The 17,350-nt window shown below is 50.7% G+C and overlaps 1 protein-coding gene across 2 annotated transcripts in view; it reads left to right on the top strand.

Annotated features, from left to right (window-relative positions):
* Nucleotides 1-17,350, top strand: part of slc49a4 (solute carrier family 49 member 4) — a 29,362-nt gene that overhangs the window by 7,239 nt on the left and 4,773 nt on the right. For both annotated transcript variants that reach the window (XM_035523021.1, XM_035523020.1), the window contains 6 exons: nt 2,982-3,250; nt 4,273-4,402; nt 7,577-7,685; nt 10,509-10,576; nt 12,784-12,911; nt 13,220-13,402. In XM_035523021.1, the coding sequence (XP_035378914.1) occupies nt 2,982-3,250; nt 4,273-4,402; nt 7,577-7,685; nt 10,509-10,576; nt 12,784-12,911; nt 13,220-13,402 (887 nt within the window). The remainder of the gene's footprint in view (nt 1-2,981; nt 3,251-4,272; nt 4,403-7,576; nt 7,686-10,508; nt 10,577-12,783; nt 12,912-13,219; nt 13,403-17,350) is intronic.

The raw sequence follows: 17,350 nt of genomic DNA, 5'->3' as shown, positions 1-17,350 counted from the left end.
CGCTGTTACATGAAGGCAATGACTAGAGACAGCAGGTGCTCACCATGAAGGCCCTTAGGAGTTATGTTTGCTGGCCTTAAAACTTTGGCAGTTTGACTTTGCGTTTTTTGTAAGGCAGTCTAAATTGTAAACCATCAACAACTCAGAGCAACAATGTGACAGGAAGGGGCCTACTAGTCCTGGTTTGCTTCCCGTGCCAAACAGGAAGGTCTCCCATACCTTGTTTGGAGTGGAATGGAAATGCAATCAATAAGGATACCGGAATATTACATTTTACAGTTTGCAAGTTTCCGTATGTGGCTTTAACCAGTGCGAAATAGGAAACCGGTTTTGGAGCTAAAACTGATATGTGGTTGGAGCGAGTGGAGACTCTCAACCAGCCAAAGGAGTTGGTGTGTACCAAGATCCGCAGGCTGAGTCGTTATAACGGGACGTTATAACACTAAACCAACAAACACAGACTAAAGTCTGACGTTAGCGTTCACCCTCAGAGATTCGTCCGAATCATGTTATGTCGCACCATATTTGTCAGAATTATACGCTGATCGCATGGCTGGAGCAGAGAGAGTTTGCTCAGACGCCTGCCATTCACGCAGGGGGACATTTGTTTTTGTGAAGGTGCGATTTGAGAAGCAACTCTGCATTTATGTACCGTGTTTCTGGGTTGTTGAGACCCGCCCGCATATCTTTGCAGAGGTGATGCAGTGGTTCACTGTGCTCGGCCCGTCGTGTCGCCCTCAAAACCTTTGTTTCTCTAATCTGCAATCAAACGAACACAAAGGGATCGCAAGCCTTTAAATACGAGACAAACCCCCAACCCGAAGCCCCTTTACTTCCCCGCCAGTAGGTGTCAGCACTGGCATAGCAAGAGATCAGCGCAGTCCACGGCCTGGACAGCAGACGAGCGCCTGCGTCGTGAAACGCCCCGGTGGAAGGGATGGCCGTCGCCGCCGAGGCGCGCTCTCGTCTCACTCGCTGGTGGGACGGTTTTTGAGAGAGAGAAAAATTATACATAACGAGCAGGCATACAGCAGCTAGTTTGATGTTTACAAAACCAGTAAATTCTTAATTATTCATTACTGGCTACATGACTTTACTGAGAGAAGTGAAGTTTGACTGAAAGAATTACATTACAGAGAACCCATACAGTTCCTTAAGACACTGAAAATCACTAGCAAGATGTTGAAGATAAAATTGTGCCTTTTATTTGTGCACCAAATAAATCAGTAGTACAGTAATTATTGTTATTGTTATTATTATTATTATTATTATTATAGTCAAATAATTTGTTTGTTTGTAGTGGAAGGGTTTGTATGTGAGCACGGTTGTATCCTGAAGCTACCCTATCCTCCTCATGGAGGTGCTTTCTCTGGTCTGCAGAAGAACTGCAGGAGGCCAGAGAGACAACATTATCGTGGCGGTCTCAGATTGAGGAAAGCCGGCGATCGCTCTCCAATCAGAGCAGACCGCCATCCTCCCACCAAACGTATGCAAATAGCCAGCGGAGTGTCTGATTAACACGTGCGGCTGGATGCCGTGGCCGAATTCCTGATTGTTCCAGGCCTGAGCGTAAAGCCCCGCCACCGTGACTTCATCAGAACATAGAAAATTACCCATCATCACAGCCTTTGTGCACCTGGCAGCCGAAATGAAGTGGCCTTTATGTCCACCTGTCTTTCTGTCCAGCGTGGTTCTTCCCCCCCCCCCCCCCCCCTTAAAAAAAAATGTTTTAAACATTGCTTGATGTTTATCAGAGCTTTTGTTTTTCCAGGCCAGCAGCAGGAATGAGAAGCTTGCATCCCCTCCACATCAAAAATCCGACTGCCGAAACCCGGCTTTGTCTTGGCTGCAGCGCTTGATGGCACACACACGGAGGGGCCTTGCGCGTTTGCGCGTGTGTTGTGCGCTGCCAGCGTACAATGGAGGGGGTTGACATGGGAACGAAAGTCAGGTGGGAGGGCGCGCCTCGACCCCGTGGAGGAAATGAGAAGTCCTCGTTGTCTGGCGTGGCGCCAGATTTAGCATAATTTTCCTATTCATTCACAAGATGGCTGGTGAGTCTTAAAGTTGTAGTGATTGGCTTTGGCTCTGAGATTTGGAACCGTGTGCCGTCAAATTATGAGCTACCAGAGCGATGTGGTAACGATCCCAACCATGAGTGACAAAGAACCTCGCATATTCTCCGGACACTCCGTCTCCATCCGGCTCCCGCCCTGAGCTTGTGTCTTCGGTGGAGTGGATGTGACCGTCCACGTCACACTGGCAGGATCCCGACGAGTTAGCTGCTAAGGCAGGATTTAAAACAGAACAAGTTGAAGATGAAAGGGTCAGGGCTGTTTCCGATACGTCCTGCAAGGCGGGACATCTGCTTGTCTTCTGCCGAAGGTGGTGTTTTTGGCGGCGAAGCAGGCATGCCGCGACCTCGCGAGCGCTGGAGGGTGCTGTCGTAGACCTGGGAAGGTGTGCGAGACCTCACGATGGAGTTCCAGATCTGGGAACGCATGGGGACTGGTCTTTTGCTGTTGCCTCTGTCCAGTTCCTTCCGTCTTGTTTTTACTGTAGCGTCGATGTTTTGTGAGATGGGCAGCACTGTTTACGTTCCGTAGTACAGCTGGAAAGCAGCCTGGACCTATGACGTGTTGATTCATTTAATGTTCCCATTCGTAACTGGACGCGCGTGTTGGCTGCAGCAGATGTAAACGGACGCGGCAGGGCGGCACTGTCTGCTCTGGAGCCCGAGAGCGTGGACAAGTGAAAGCGACGCTCACTCCGACAGAACGCAGCCGTCCAGAGGCTCGGATGGAGGGAGAGGGAGAGCCAGCAACTTTTCTTCTCTTCAGTCACCCACATGTCTGAGTCATACAGCAAAATCTGTTTAGATTGGCTTTTCAAAATTGTTTATTTTGGCATTAAATTGCTGCAGGAGAAATGTGTTTTGGACTGTACCACTAAGAATATATATTTTTTTCTTTTCTCTGCAGGTTAATTCACGGGGGTCAGCTTCTTAATGGTTTAGCCGGCCCAACCCTTATGAGCGCTGGGCCCCTCCTATCCACTACTTGGTTTGCTCCAGACGAAAGGGCCACAGCCACCGCAGTTGCGTCATTGTTTGGCTATCTGGGGGCCGCCTGCTCATTTCTGATTGGCCCTCTGGCTGTGCCAGCACCCAATGATACACAAGTAGTGAACACTGTCACCCACTGGGATCCAGGCCAGATCAGGACCCACATACAGAACGTTCTCTACACAGGTACAGTACTGTCTACCGGGTCTCCGCACACGCAATGTTACATCACTGCCTTTCACTGGGGCGTTGGTTTTTTTATTTTGTTCTTGTCACATATACATATAAACAACGAAATTAAAAATCTTAAGAAAGCGATTCTTGATGCCACTCCAAACCTCGAAATCAAACGTCTTGGTGAGATTTGACTTTAGCTCTCCTAAGAATGACTAACACAGTTCTGCTTAACTGATTCAGAAAATTAAAGTATTTAAAGGGACGGAGAGAAATCTCACCGTCTAACAGAAGGAGGCGCAGCAATGTAAAAGCCTTTTCTGTTTGCAAGTTTGAAAAAAAAACTGTTGGCTTTAAAGGTCTTGAGGGGGGAAAAAACGCACCAGTCAGCGGAATGAAATAATATTTTGACATGTCCCCTCAAGAGAAAAACCGTTCATCTGACACTTCAGGAAAACCAATAATCAGTCTTCCTTAAAATAAACGCTAGAAGTGTTGCAATAAACTGTACAGAATGGCAGAAAAGGGCAGTTTTACAGAAATGAAATTATTTGAAAATTGACTAACAGAAGCATAGCCAAGAATTTTTTTGGGGGCGTGGATGGATCCCAAAAGAGTAGGGAGGACCACTCTGAAAGTGAGGTGTCTCAGCAGTCTTGAGCCTTTTCTCTCTAAAAACAAAACAAAACAAGTATCTATATTAAACAATGCTTGTACAACAATGCTTTTAAACTAGACATGAATAGATAATAATAATAATAATAATAATAATATCTGCAACAGTAGGCCGGACTGACTAAAACCTCGGGCAAGGCGGCATCAGATGTCCCAGTGCTGTTTGGCAGGGGTTAAAGGTTAAGGATATGATCACTTGTTCTGTGGGGGGGTTTCTGTTCTCTTGAGATGGTTGCGAGGCAGCTCGTTGCCACTCTGACGTCCGTCCGCTAACTTAAACCCTCATGGCCGGGAGTTTGTTGGGTTAGCCGGCCTTGGCCGGCATGTTGACGGTGGCGTCTCCTGACTGTGTTGTCCAGAGCTGGGGGTCATCACCGTCTTCTTCGCCTTCGCTCTGCTCTACTTCCCGTCGCGGCCGCCCAGACCCCCAAGTGTGGCGGCGGCCAGCCAGCGCCTCGGCTACCGGAGCAGCATCTGCCGTTTGCTAAGGTATGTCTCTCCCCGCAGGCTCGCACCAAGCACCTGCACCCCGGGACTGCCACCCCACCCCCAGAGCACTTCATGATGACACAGTGACATGCCTGGCACTCCAGGGTCTTAACTGGATGGACAAGTAATTTCACATTCCACCCAGGCGCAAGAGCAGGCTTCGACTACCAAGCTGTATTTGGAGTATTTGGAGTGCTGAACTCATTTATGGGCATGGCACTTCTTTCCCGGAACTAACCACATTGCACAAGAAAGTAGCAGTCGTGTATTTAGAAACAAATACTACATTTAACCGTTTCGCAGTGTTTGTCAGTAGTCCCAATAGGAGAAATTGCACATGCACTGAACACAGGCAGCACAGTCCTTTGCAAGTGAAAGCAATACATTGAACAAGAACAGGAGCATTTAGAGTGGGTGTGTGTTGTTGTATTCTAGTGTGAATGGTGGTGTCTGAGGCACATGTGCATATCTCAGACTGCTTCTGTTTGCAAAACCTCTCTACTTGTTTACTGAACTTGTAAGTTCTCTTCCTGCACGTGCAGGACCGCACGCTAGCCGCAGAGATGGAGAGCCTTAATAAACCAGGCCTTTTTTTTTTTGCGTCTCACCCCCTGCTCCTGCAAGTTAACGCATGTGCCGCCCTGGCACGGTGGACGCTGATTAGGTCGGATAATCGTCACACCCGCTCTGGACAGCCGCGGCGATGATTGCGGTCCGGTCGCTCTCGCTGTGACGAGCGCAGACCGGCCTACCTGCTCACCCCCCGGCACCGCCGGTATCTCGCCCACGCCCGCCTGCCCTCTGCCAGCACATTCTGCTGGCACTCGCCAGCAAACAAACTGGGTTTTGCGAGTTTGTGCACCTTCTGGACGCCAGCGTTAGCTGGACAGGAGCTCAGCTGATGGGGAGCCTTCCAATTCTGTATCAGTGCAGTACAACAGAGACTCTGGAGTTCACTCAGCAAGGCCGCAATGAAAATATTGCATTGTTATTATACAGCTACGTGTTGCGATCAGGACGTGCCTTGAGACGTGTGGAACCACAGCGCGAATCCCCGTCTGAAGATCGACCTGTGTTATTTTGATTAAGATTATTTTCATTTGTTGTGCCACGTGAATCGGTGGGTATTTCTCTCCGATCGCTCATCTGGCAAGTCTGAGCTCAGTCGGGATGCTCTCAAAGCTCAATCAAATAGCGTTTGAGAGGGTTCATTTGAGAGAGCTCATTTGAAGCCTCTGCAGTTCCCAGCGTGCCGAGCCACCCACGCACCTCCCAGCTCCGGCTTGGCTGTCTCATCCGGTCGAGCTTTTAATTTGAGCCGTCTGCGCGGAAGTCGTCCTCCGATCGCTCCGATCGCCACTGCTTCCTAGCAGCGTTCCGCAAGGCGTTATCCCAGGCTTGATTCTTGCGGTGCCTGATTATGGAATGCTATTTAGAATAGAAGGAAACAAGCAATAAAAAATGACCTGCTTGCGCAAACACCCCCCACCTCTCATGGACAGACGGCACTTAGCGGAAGATGCCACAGGCGGCTTAGCTCCCTTGGAAATAGTTCACAGGCATAAAAAATAGCCAAACCTGCTTACATACTGCAGTCTAAATAAGCGGGTGGGGTGGTTGCTATTGATTTTTTTGCTGCTGCAGGAAGTTTAATGAAACCGGAGTGGCTCAGAGAGAGGGTGTTCCATCACGGCACTTTTACGATGCCTCTTTGTCAGGGCATCGCCAGGGGTGACCCCTGTGGGCTGACCTCTGCACCCGCACGCCTCGGTCACACGGCTGCACAGTGACACGGGTAGAAAATTGCTCAAAGTTTCATCTTATAACTTCAAAACTTTATGAATGTCTTTAGTTTGTTTATTTGTTAGGATGTTTGTTTATTTTTTTTTTTGGTGCTTTGAAGAATGCCTCATAGGTCAGTATGAGAAAATGAGCTGTTAAAGGGAGACAAGACGGTCCCAAAAAGATAAACAAAATGTCATTTTGTCCCTTTGATGGCGGTCAGATGGACTTAATAGAAGTTCATCGACTCAAGGAAATGAGAGAGAGAGAGAGAGAGAGAGAGAGAGAGAGAGAGAGAGATGATTGTAATTGGGGCAGGAGTGATTGGAGCGTTGACGGAGACCCACGGGGGTGAGCGGGGCTGAATCTGTAAGGGCAGTCTCTAGACACTTCTGGCTGTCGGTCTAATGCAGTGATTGAAGAGAATCTCATAAAAATGCTAATAAATCAAACAGGACTGGAGGCAGAGACCTTGCAGACGAGACTTATGGGCAAATCATGTTTGGAGCTCATCTGAATGGGTGAACAGTGAGGGCTGCGCTGTGCTCAGTAATGAGAGCTGAAGGATGGGGTTTGTGGACTGAGATCTGACACTCGAAATGCAGCCGTGCACACGGAGGCGTAACCGGAGTAAAACAAACAGGGCGATAAGCCTCTCTGTTCTGTCTGTGTGCAGGCAGGCTCGTTTGTTCAGGTTAGTGCTGCTTGTCTCTTGTACGTTCAACTCTAACGTTCTTCCCAATAAGGCGATGCCTGTCAGATCAATGGATATAATTGTGTTTTGCAGTGTTATATTTCGCATTTGTGTGTTTTTATTTAATTGCATTTTGTCTTTATAACTGCGCAGGAAAGGCGTTTGAAAAAAAACCCAAAACGTACAAGTTTGATCTATTGTCAGGGTCCACTTTGTGTATTTATAGTCACAGTTGATTGGCTTACAGTTAGGGACCACCTCTAACTGGGCCTTATTTGGGTGCTGGACCGCTCCTGACACAGCAACGGTACTGACCTGGTAGTGGTACCAGGTGTGGTACTGGCACAAGGCCCCACAGTGGTGCCCGCCTAGGCAAGCGTGGCCTTAATTACCCTTGTAGCCCCTGTAAGCCAGAATAGCAAATGGTGAGACACTTGAATAGACACAAGGTCCGGGTATTCCCGGGCCGTGTTCGGAACGCTGGTGACAGAAGCAAACACCGTTAATGATAGAAATAATGGCCTGGTCAACGTAGACAGGCGAAGAAGGCGCGAGCGCGGCGCTTCTCCGCTTGGAATAGTAATCGGAATTTGAAAGTTGCCGTGGCAACGCCAGCGGCTGCGATGCTTTTTTGCGTTCAGCTCCACGAAGCCCGTCGCGCTCGGTTCCATTTCTCTGCTTTGTTTGTTTGCTCGCAGCAACGTGCGGTTCCTGATGATGGCGCTGGCCTACTCGGTACCCACGGGAGTGGTGGCAGGTTGGTCCGGCGTGCTGGACATGGTCTTGACTCCAGCCAGCGTCAGTCAGGTAAGGAACCCGAACCCAGCGGACGCGTCCCGAGGGCACGAGGCTGGTTTTAAATAGTCCGTGTCCATTATGTCCTGTGTGTTTGATGAGATGAAGTGTAATCACAATTTCAAGCGTCACTAGGCAAATTGGACCCAATAGTAAAATGATCAAAGTTATCGCAAGACTGGTGATTTATAAATTGAAGGCTGCTCATATTCAGTGAGAGAATTCTGCTACTGAAGCCAAACGCCGTCTGGCGTAGTGTATAGGATCGAGAGGGGAGTGTGAGTGAAGGGTTTTCTGGGGGTTTTAAGCGGCTGAGGATCGACAACAGTCTAACCCTTCTTTCTTCTCAGCTGCGTCAGCGATCAGTTTAATTATGATCAAGGCGAATACACAAAATGCAATTTTCTTGTCCAAAATGGATGTTGACTCATAATTAACCCCAGGGCCTACGCACACACACAAACACACACATGCAAGCAAACCCGCGCTATTGACTGAGAGCCCACAGCAAAATCTTCAAAAACTGTTTTCCTTCCTGGACCCACTCATTAAAAACCGGCGAGCCCATGTGAATAGACTTTGAACTGTTGTTGAAAAGATCTAATTACAGTCTTGGAAAAGGAATGCCAGGCTGTTCACGCCGTCATGTAGTCAAACATGCATGCTAGAAACGTCTTTGTTTGCATGACAACCCCCCCCCCCCCCAAAAAAAAACCTTCTTCACATTCAACAGCGCAATGAGCAGAGCCGCCCGCCTCGGCATGGGGGTTGAACCGTTAACCATGAGGCCATGTGGGAGTCGGGCCCGCACACATCACACAGGTGCCGCAGCCAGAGAAATCGGACGTGCAACAGGTGCTACGGGTTCTCACCTTCAGGCTTCGGCTCTCCTGGCTGGCTGGAACTCTCCAAGCGTCCTCCGCTTTTAGCGTGCGGCGGCACCGTGTCCGAGCAATGCCCTCCACATCATTCGGCTTCGTTAACTTTTGACAGGAAGAATTTTTCCGCAGACGAGGAGACAGTGAAGATTGCGCAAACCGGAGGTGTCCTTGCGGCGCGACCTAGCTGATCCCGGCTGCTTTCTCGGCTGGCGCTGTCTTTCTCTCTCTCTCTCTTTTCTGTCGTCTTTGAAGTGTTCATGGGGGCTGCACTGTTTCCTTTAACCCTTCGCTTGCCTGGCCGCACAGCTTGCACGGGAAGCTTCCTCGGGCCCTGATCCACAGCCGTAATCCGATTGGCCCACACAGCCTCCCTTATCTGTCGACCGATTGGCTGTGGGGGTCGGCTCCTCCTCCAGTGCCCCTGTGGCGGCGCATGGTTCTCGGGTCTTGTTCGCGCTCCACCGGCTGCTGCGCCGCTCATGCTTCCTGCTCTCGCTCTGCGGCAGTCCAGTGGCTCGCGGGCCCCTGATCCGATTGGCTGGGCCTCCAGACGCCGAGGTGTGCACGACGATCGGAACCCTCTACTCTGCTAAGCATCATGTGGGGCTGTCCGGAGAACTCCGTTCCGGACAGCGTCGGGCCATTCCCGCCTCAGAAACAAAGATGTTCGCTTTGTCCAGAGTCGGTCCAGACATGAAACGCTGGGACCCGACCTGACCCGGAATGTCCCTTGGCCGTGTGCTTTTGCTAGAGTTCCGCAGGGCGGGGCAAGTCCAGACGTGACTGGAGTCGTTGCTCGGGTAATGATTAACTGGCCATTAGACTACACAGCATGATGCAATCAGGAATAAAATTGTTTAAAAAAAACCAAAAAAGAAACCCTGCCTAAAAAATGGCTGCGTCTTGCAAGTTGTTTTTGCTGATGAAACCTGAAGGCAAGTGGTGTGGGTGAGGTAGAGCTCATTTCAAGGACTGATGTCACTTTAGCTTCCTGCAGGCATCAAACAAGAGAACACAAAGGGCTGTAAACACACTAACGCGGCGGGTGCCGTAAGCCTCGGCTGCGGCAGATATTGCCTTTTCTGGTTCCGGTTAGCATATAGCTGTTAATTAATTTCTTTCCTCCGCCGAAATGTTTGCGTGTGCTTGCTGGCAGCCAAACAACGTTGAAACAGTTTTGTGTTTGCTTGACTAATTAGGGTAAACGCTAAGCTGGCTTGAAGTGGCGTTTTGTAACTGAGAGAGGCCCCACAGAGTGGAGATGACTTATGATGCGTCTGAACCCAAGGGACCGACTGCAGTATCAAACATCGCTGTAACACTGTACCAAAAACCGGCACTTCTGGAGAGTTCTCTCGCACCTCCGTCAGACGTCAAACCAAGCCTAAGGATCCCAGCGGGAGGTGGTTGGATATCGGCCTGGGAACGCCTCTTCAGATCAGCGCATCACCGCTGCCGTGCTCAACTTTCTCCCCAAACCCACCCGTCTCAGAACTGAAGCAGCGCCTTCCCCCTCCCGAGTTTTGCTCCGCGGTTCATTTCATTTATTTATTTATTTGTTTTTCTCTTTATATATATATATATATATATATATATTTGCCACGAGCAGAGTGTGTGAGTGTGTGTGTGCTTCAAGTTTCAAGTTTGGTTTATTCGTCACATACACAGTCATGCACAGTATAACTCGCAGTGAAATGGTGGAGAGTGCTCTGTCCAAACTGAGGAAACAGAAAACAGGGGTGCATAGAGGAATATATCTTCTATATATGTAGATGTATGTATAATATATGTATATTATGTTTATATACACAATGTACAATGTATATGGTTGTGTATGTATATGTACACAATGTACAGAATGTACAGATCCATTTTGTAAAATGACATTTACAGTTTTTGTGTGTGTGTGTGTGTGTGTGTGTTTCGTCTCCTTCCTTCTCTCTGCATTTAACAGGTAGATGCGGGCTGGATTGGGTTCTGGTCCATTGTCGGGGGCTGCGTGTTCGGAGTGGCTATGGCCCGGTAAGCTTCACGATAAAGAGCAAAGCACCATCACGGTATGATTTTAATATTCAAGGCTTGCGTGTAGCAACCCTGTACGTTTGTGTCTTATGGCACGTTTAAATGCGGCACATCTTTTAAGGCTCCTGCGATCCGTGTTGTATGAGGATAAACAGCTCCCATCTCTGGATCTTACTGACCTTGAAAGACATAATTATTTTCTCACTGTCAGCAGTGTCAGCTTTCTAAAGCCCAGGATGGGTGGTGGGGTTTGTTTTGTTTTGTTTTTCCTGGAGGGTTCATATTCTCCCAGCCTCCCAGACAAATTTTTCCTCACCCACCTAATTTATTGAAAGCAGCTTTGTGATGTACGGCAGTGGGAAATGCTAATGGAACGACCGGGCAGTGGAGCCTGATGGATGGTCGTGTGTCCGGAGAGGTAAGGGGTTGGTTTGCAGTCGATGAGAAAACGCCTCTTGTTGGACCCAATCAGCAGTTCTGGGGAATGGCTAACATTTTGAAAAAGCTGTAATTAGGAGAATTAGGGCATAACTCTTGCTGTTCCTATTGGCCGTTGTCAGTCGATGTGATGTGGGGTTAGGGTAGGGGCAGCATTGGAGCCAGCACGGTTAGCGTAGCCGCGACGCGCCACGCTTCTGCTCGTTACTGGAGAACGGCCTGGACGGAGACCAGCAGATGTGCGGGGACCAGCGACTGCACGCCCTGTTAATTGGATCCCATCTGTTATGTGTACGCGAGTGTGTCCATGTGTGTACACGAGCGTATGTGGAGTGCACGCAAGTGAGCGGGAACGCACGGGTGCGTGTGTGTGTGACAGATGCGACATGGTCCTGGCAGCCTGCCCCACCGAGGCATGAGTAGCACAGGGCCGATATGCCGTTAAACGGATCTACGTCGCGGAGCTGCGAATGCCCTGGCCCGAATCCGTGTCGCCACTCATGATGCAGATGTGTCCAGGAGTAGTGGTTCCCACGCACCCCCTGCCCGGCCCACAGGGCCGCGTTACGGCGAGCTCCTAGCGTTGCAGAGGGTCTCCCAGGATCCTTAAGGAAATGGCAGGTTTCGTGCCATTCCTGAGGAACGTTTACTCGACAGAGCTTTACTGTGCTGAGCTCCTGAGCTCCTGAGCTCGCTAAAGGTGCAGCTCGGTGTGGAACTGTCTTGGCCTGCGCTTCTTGGTGTCAGTCACGTAATGTGCTCGTTATTTCTGCCACTGTACCGTTTATTCTGGAGCCAAGCCTCTCCCGAGCCTCTCCGGTGGAGCAGACAGCAACAGACAGCCTGTTTATATTTACATCATATCACACAACCCTTAGCCCATGTGCTGCGGGTTAGAATATTTCACAGCATGCATGCATGCATGCGCAAACGCAAAACTACCGATCAAGCAAAATCAATACAGCATAATCAATACATATGATGCTTATGGACCAAGTCTACCAGAACACACAGTATCGTAATGGTGGGTTTACTGGGGGCAGGTCAGATTACACCTGTAAGAGTGTTTGTAATGGCACAGGGGGGCAAGGTTGAGTCCTCGTGAAGTCACCCCAGCCAGACGGATCTTTTCTGTTCCTCTCGCAGTCCAGTAGGACCTTCTGGGTGCAGGGAACGACGCCTCAGTCGTTCTACATCCCACCGCATGGAGATAGTTGGCGTTCCCGTTATTCATCGCCATGGTCTCGGGTCACGCTTTCTATTAAAGCTCTCTTCTTAATAGCTCACTGCTCAATGGCTTAAAGGGTATTTGAGTTCTTCATTGTGTAATTAAAGTCATTTTTCCCTGCTGGTTATTGAGTAGTATAGCGTGATCCGCCATGCTCCTACGGGGCTTGTGTAGGGAGTGTATGGCTCAAACCGGTCTGTAATAAGAAACGCGAGTAAAGCAGAAGCTGTTGGGGTCATGCCAGTGCTTTTCTCTCACCTGAGTGCTCTGCTGGACAGAAATGGTTTGGAGACACTTTGGTATCTAAATATTACACCAGGTGCTGATTGTAATTTGACTGACGGAGTCGAACAAACTTTTTTTAATTACTATTGGAAGTTGTCAGTCACCTTCAGTGCTTAATAGTTTTCCCCTCCAATATGACGAGACACCCACCAAACGTTCGTTAAGGGCCGGGTGGGGAGGTGTGGTGACGTTGGCTAACGTGTCCGCCCCTCCCTGTTGTATGGCTCCACCTACCTCCGCCTGGGCCGTGCTGCAGTTTTGCCGACTCCGTCCGGGGAATCCTGAAGGTGATCCTGGTGCTGATGTTGGCGGGAGCGTCCCTGGCGGCCACCTGGTTCACCCTCACCTGCCTGACGAGACTCACCCACCTGCTCTCCACCAAAGGTAGGCCGGGGGCGAATCGGATCGGTGCCGTGAGATGCCGGTCCGATAGTCATCCGCCGTTGTCCTCTGCCTGGCGGGGCCAGGCGCCCAGTGGGGCTTTCAACCTGGCGAGTGCAGGGGCCACACGTGGGGCCCTCCTAGACTGTCCAGGGGCCCACGCACATCTTTTTGTAATGCAAATCACCTTCCAGACAACACAAGCAACCGGTGTAGCAACAAATATCTCAATAATACAGGCTGGAATATTTCATTTTTCCTAAATTTAATTTCTAAAGTGTGTGTGTGTGTGTGTGTGTGTATACATACAGCCACGCTGTATACCTCCTGCATCCTGGTGGGAATCTTCGTCAACAGCAGTATTCCGATCTTCTTCGAGCTCTTCATGGAGACGGTGTACCCCGTGCCCGAGGGCATCACCTGCGGAGTGGTCACCTTCCTTAGCAACCTCTTCACAGGCCTGCTCCTCTTCTTCCTCACCTTCCTCTCCACAGGTAGGTCCGTCTTGCGTTGCTCAGAGTTAACGGCATTATCTACTGGCACTGGTGTTGTGTGGGATTAACTCCAGGGATCAGTGTCCAGGAGTTGTTGCCTATGGAGTGCTTGGAGCGCCACACATTATCTTCTGATCTGATCGCTTGCTCGAATTTGTGATGTAGTTTTCCGGCAGCTTTGTTGATGGCAAGCTTGTGCGTGTTTTATGGACATGGCGGCGCAGGAGGTCCAGCAGACCACATGTTTATTCTGGGCTTCACCGTTACTCGCTAGACTGGCAATGTGTTTGGTGACAGACTGAAGAGTGACTTGACACTCTGTGTGAGATCACTGGTACGTCTCAAGTAAGGTGCTGGGAAGGCGTACAGAACAGAGGGGATGATGTAAACACCCCCCCCCCCCCAGAAGGTTCTGCACAGGCAGACGCCAGTCGAGCAGAATGGTGAATAATGTGCACTTTCCTTCATCTCCTATCGCATAAATAGCAGTTTCTTGTTGAATATTCATGAGGCACTTGTTGATGGACACCTCCTGGTAAGCAGGTGGTGAGTGAGCGCGGGCTGGCGGTTCTGTCTGAGCGCGGCTTCCCCATCGCCCCACGTGTCGCCTGTCCACCACCGCTGTGACCTGATGGCGCACTGTGCACGGCGCTGGCCTTTCCCAAGGTCTTCTGACAGGGGGCGGGTGCTCATGCATATACATCAATGGTGGGAGTCCTCCAATCTCAGCCGATCCGCGCCAGGGTCCCGTCGTCACGCGGATCGCGGCGGCCGACCTGTCCGGAGGAGCCGCTCCGCCTGCCAAGCGCGTGCGTGGCTTTCGATTGCCAGCCTGTGGGATTTACTCCGGGAAACTGGGATGCCGGACAGTGGCGAGGGATGAAGAGGGACTTCATCCGATTCTCTATCGCCCGGAATGATCCCCAGGAGGAGATTAGCGTGCGAGATTAGTGATCTTAGTGCAGTTCGGCCATCGGTATCCGATTCCGCTATCAGTCCGGCATAGAGACAAACCCGTCTCTGGAGCTCGGGAAGAACAGGCGGGAGCTGGGGACACAGCGGGACCCTATATCGTCTCCACACCCTCAAATCTCGGTTTGGTTGTTTACATGTAACCTGGATGTCCGTGTGTTTCATCAGAATCGTCCCGCTGGTGCCTAGTTTCGCCCGCTGTCAAATTAGTCCCCTCATACTTATTAAAAAACGGCATTCTGCCAGCCAAATATTTCAGTTCGCATGCTTGAAGGATGCAGCAGTGTTCCTGTGATAAACAGTTCCAGACGACGGTCCGGCGCGTGGAGAGAGAGCCAATCACGGACAGGTTCCCTGTGCAGGACCACGATGGGCAGATACTCTGTTTTCTCTGAGGTTTAACACTTGCTTGTGTTTTTTTGAACAGAGGGGTGTGGTAGAGGAATTTCCAGTAAGTTATGGTTAACATCTGTTCTTAATTACTGGACAAATATTCATGCTAACGCCAGCAACCATTAAATCTCACAAGCCAAATCCCCCTTCTGGAATTTTGGGCATGGCCGTTGACAGCTTCCACATTAAACTGGCAAGATGCTGCCAGATGGATTTTTCCCAAGGTTCCCGGGTCAGTCCATGCGTGCTGCTGCCACGATGACGGATCCCCAAATGTTCGCCTTCCCGGCGCTAAACCCCTTCGCGGAGCGTAGCTTTGATTGATCAGCACGCCCCGATGACTCACTCCTCTATCCCACTTTCTGTCCTTCTGTGATTCATCACTTCTTTCCAGCTTATGGGTGGAGCAGGTGAGCGTCACTGCCGGTCTCGTGCCGCTCAACCCCCGAGAGCCGTTTTCAATATTCCTCAGCTGCCAGAGCTGAAATAACGGCGCCCGAGTTCCGGTTTGCTTAAAGCAGGATGCCGGACGTGTCGTATGCGGACTTTGCCGTTAGGGTGGAGGGTTCGAGCGCGAAAGCGTGCACGGAGGTGAAGAGGCAGAGATGTTGAGGCTTTCGATTGCGCTTGTTTTCTCGGCCGTGAGCTTTAGGCGGAATGCGAAGCGGGAAGAAGGAAGCCACCTGGTCTTCTCACAGACCACCCGACTTTGCGTTGGTGACGGCTCGACGTGCCGCGCCGGGATAATCCCGTTTGCTTTGGAAATTGCCGGCGCGTCTTCCGACGTGTTTGGGTGCTTCGCGTGATTCTTGCACACTGTGAATTGAAGGCGCTGTTGCCGTTTTGCTGAAGTGTTGGGGGTTTCGGAGCACGTCACGGTCTTGGCAGGGAAGCGCCAGGTTGCGATAAAGCACATGCGCACACAGCGACGTGGGAAAAGCTCTCCCTTATGTTTAGAAATATAGAGCTGTTTTCTTTCTCCAAGAGATGATGGACTGTAGCAGCATGTGCAAACGTATAAAAAATGTGGATTTTAGTGCTGTGATAATTTCCTCGCAGGAAGGGAAAATTGAGGCCACTAACCATTTAGGCCAGCGATTACTCTGCTGCAGTGCCACGGGAGCTACCGGCGGGGCCGATTGAAGCTGTCAGTCCGAATGGTCCGCAATTAAGGACGGTGGTGAGGGAGCCTCGGAGCGTAGCGCGGCTCCCGGCGAGGACTCGCTTCCCCGGGGTCCGCTCCCGCGCCCGTATGCTGTCACTCTCTGCCCCGTCCCCGTTCCCAAAGGCGCTGTCGGCGAGGGAAGCAGTCAGGCCTAAACCAGACACTTAAATCACATTGCCACCGCCTCCTGACACCAGCTATGAACCGCAGGGAGGAAGGAGTTAAAGAATAACCACAGCAGTCTGACTGGCAGGCAGGTAGCAGGCGCCCCTGTCACGGCTGAGCGAGACGAGGACTGTCGTGTTCTCGGCGGAGGCCACCGAGTTCGGGCCAGTAACCTGTTTTCTTTCTTTATATTCTTAAACGCCTTCCTCTTCTTTAACACCGGAGGACCAGGCACCGACCGCGGACCGCCTGGTCATCCGGTCATCCGGTCATCCTTCACCTTTCGGGGGTGCTGATTGGATTAGCAGCAAGGGCTGGGCGGCGCGGTCGCTTCCTTCGCGAACATTCACCGTGACCGCTGGTGTCCCTCCGTTCTGAATTGATGAGGCCGGGTGTGCGCGTGGCGCAGACGCGCAGGCAGGTAAACGCAATTCCATTAACCCGCCGCCCCCGGGCCCGGCTCGTGAGGCCTGATTAATGAGTGGCCGTATGGTGAGGCACCCCCTCCACTCAACACGCACTCTTACTGCGCCGAACTGTGCCGCTTGGCCAAGTCCTACCATTTGCTCCAAATGGGTCCAGACGGCTGACCCGCCGTGATCTGGCCCTTCCCCCGTCGATCGGGCTGCACTCTCTTCAGGGGCGATTGATCAGCCCCTTATCTGGGTTCAGAATGCCCGTCAAACTGAAATGTGCTCTTACTATTGAATTACGAGGCGCGCCCAGCTGCTCCACGGGCCTGGGAGCTCGGACCTGTGTGTGTGTGTGTGTGTGTGTGTGTGTGTGTGTGTGTGTGTGTGTGTGTGTGTGTGTGTGTGTGTGTGTGTGTGTGCTTTCCTCTCTGGTCTGAGTGTCCACTGCTGTCCTTTCCTAAAAAAATCTCACTGGGGGGGAAAAATTAAAACTCCTAAAATCGTAATGCCCTTACCAGTGTATCCACAATCTAGTCCCCTTCTCTTTGAATATTCCTACAACACTGCTGAAATGCAGACAACCTAAGCCAGCAAATGAGTTTGCCAGTGTGTGTTTGTTTCTCTCAGCTTTTTTCCCATTTATGTAAATCTGTGAGAAATTGCTTGGGAGCACAAGTGTTTATCACTCATCAGAATCAGCATCAGAATCCTTCACAAAAATCAGAGTTGCACTGTATGTCTTTACTGTTTTGTGCATTGCAGTGTGGTCTCAGTGGGAAAACAAACCCCCATCTCTCTCTCTCTCTCTCTCTCTCTCTCTCTCTCGTTAAGATGTCTTTA

Source organism: Electrophorus electricus, chromosome 25 (genome assembly GCF_013358815.1).
Source record: "Electrophorus electricus isolate fEleEle1 chromosome 25, fEleEle1.pri, whole genome shotgun sequence".
Taxonomy (NCBI): Eukaryota; Metazoa; Chordata; class Actinopteri; order Gymnotiformes; family Gymnotidae; genus Electrophorus; species Electrophorus electricus.
The sequence above is the reverse complement of the archived record's forward strand: the minus strand, read 5'-3'. Positions and strand labels throughout refer to the sequence as shown.